This window comes from Carlito syrichta, unplaced genomic scaffold (assembly GCF_000164805.1).
Source record: "Carlito syrichta isolate Samal-C Ts95f unplaced genomic scaffold, Tarsius_syrichta-2.0.1 Scaffold311915, whole genome shotgun sequence".
NCBI classification, from domain to species: domain Eukaryota; kingdom Metazoa; phylum Chordata; class Mammalia; order Primates; family Tarsiidae; genus Carlito; species Carlito syrichta.
This window is the reverse complement of record NW_007256011.1, coordinates 224,917-226,011: the sequence shown is the minus strand read 5'-3', so window position 1 is coordinate 226,011 and position 1,095 is coordinate 224,917. Positions and strand designations below refer to the sequence as shown.

Below are 1,095 nucleotides of genomic sequence, written 5' to 3'. Positions count from 1 at the left end.
GGGCTGGCCGGGGTCCCGCCGAGGTGGGCGCAGCCACACCAGCCCCGTCTCCCCCCCTGAATTATTCATCCTCGTCATAATTGTGTAATTACTGTAACGGGCCTTAATTATTGATGCCCGGAGCAGTAATCGGTATTTATTATTAATGGGGTGATGTGTTGTGAGGCTTGTTTATGAAAAGCGCCCTTCCTGCCGCGAGTGGGGGTGACCACGGGGGGTGAGTGTGTGTCGTGTGGAGGTGCGTGTCCGTGTGTGTCACTATGCGGAGTGAGTGTGTGGCTGTGTGTTTGTGTTTTGGACGTAGGTGTATAAGTCTGGTGAATGTGTTCCAGGGGAAACTGGGAAACAGGTCCAAGACGCGCACCAGCACCAACTTCCCAGTCACCCTGTCCCCAACGAGCTGGGACTAGGCCCGTGTCCCCCTCAGCTTTCGGGAGGAGAGGCCCAAAGTGCCCAGAAGGCTCCAGGCACCCGCCGCAGCGGCCTGGTCTGGCCCAGCCTGCCTCACCCCAAGGGCCGCTTCGGGCTTGTCCTCTGGACACGGAGGCTGTCACTCCTCCCGTGAGCGGGGGTTTCCATCGGGAGAGCTCAGAGGTCCCAAGACCCAGGCCAGGGCTGGCTCCTGTGAGGGCTCTAGGGCAGGACTTAGACCCCCGACGGCCCATGTGTCTGTCCACCTGTCCTGGAGGAGGACGACTGGGCCCTGGAGACCGAGTCTAGTCTCATCTCCGTCCCTCACTCTGGGACTTTCTCCCCTTAGAGCCTCGGTTTCCCCACTTTTGCAGAAGAGGGAAGGCCCCTTTCCCCCCCACCCACCGCGGGGCCTCACCTGCGGTTCTGGTACCAGGTCTTGACCTGCGTGTCGGTGAGGTTGAGCGAGGCCGCGAGCTCCATGCGGTCCTGCACGCTCAGGTACTTTTGCCGCTCGAAGCTGCGCTCCAGCTGCGCCAGCTGATGGTCGGTGAAGGCCGTGCGCGCCTTGCGGGGCTTTTTCAGGCGCACCGGGGGACTGTCCCTCGAGCTGGAGATCTCGCGGTCGCCCTCCTCCTTCACTGCGGACACACAGCGGCGCGTCAGGGCCCGGCCTCGCCGCCC

At 62.6% G+C, this 1,095-nt stretch overlaps 1 protein-coding gene across 1 annotated transcript in view; it reads right to left on the bottom strand.

Annotated features, from left to right (window-relative positions):
* BARHL1 (BarH like homeobox 1) overlaps window positions 1-1,095 on the bottom strand; it is an 8,250-nt gene that overhangs the window by 2,403 nt on the left and 4,752 nt on the right. Inside the window, exon 2 of the mRNA XM_008069318.1 lies at window positions 830-1,052. Coding sequence (XP_008067509.1) covers window positions 830-1,052 — 223 coding nt within the window. The remainder of the gene's footprint in view (window positions 1-829; window positions 1,053-1,095) is intronic.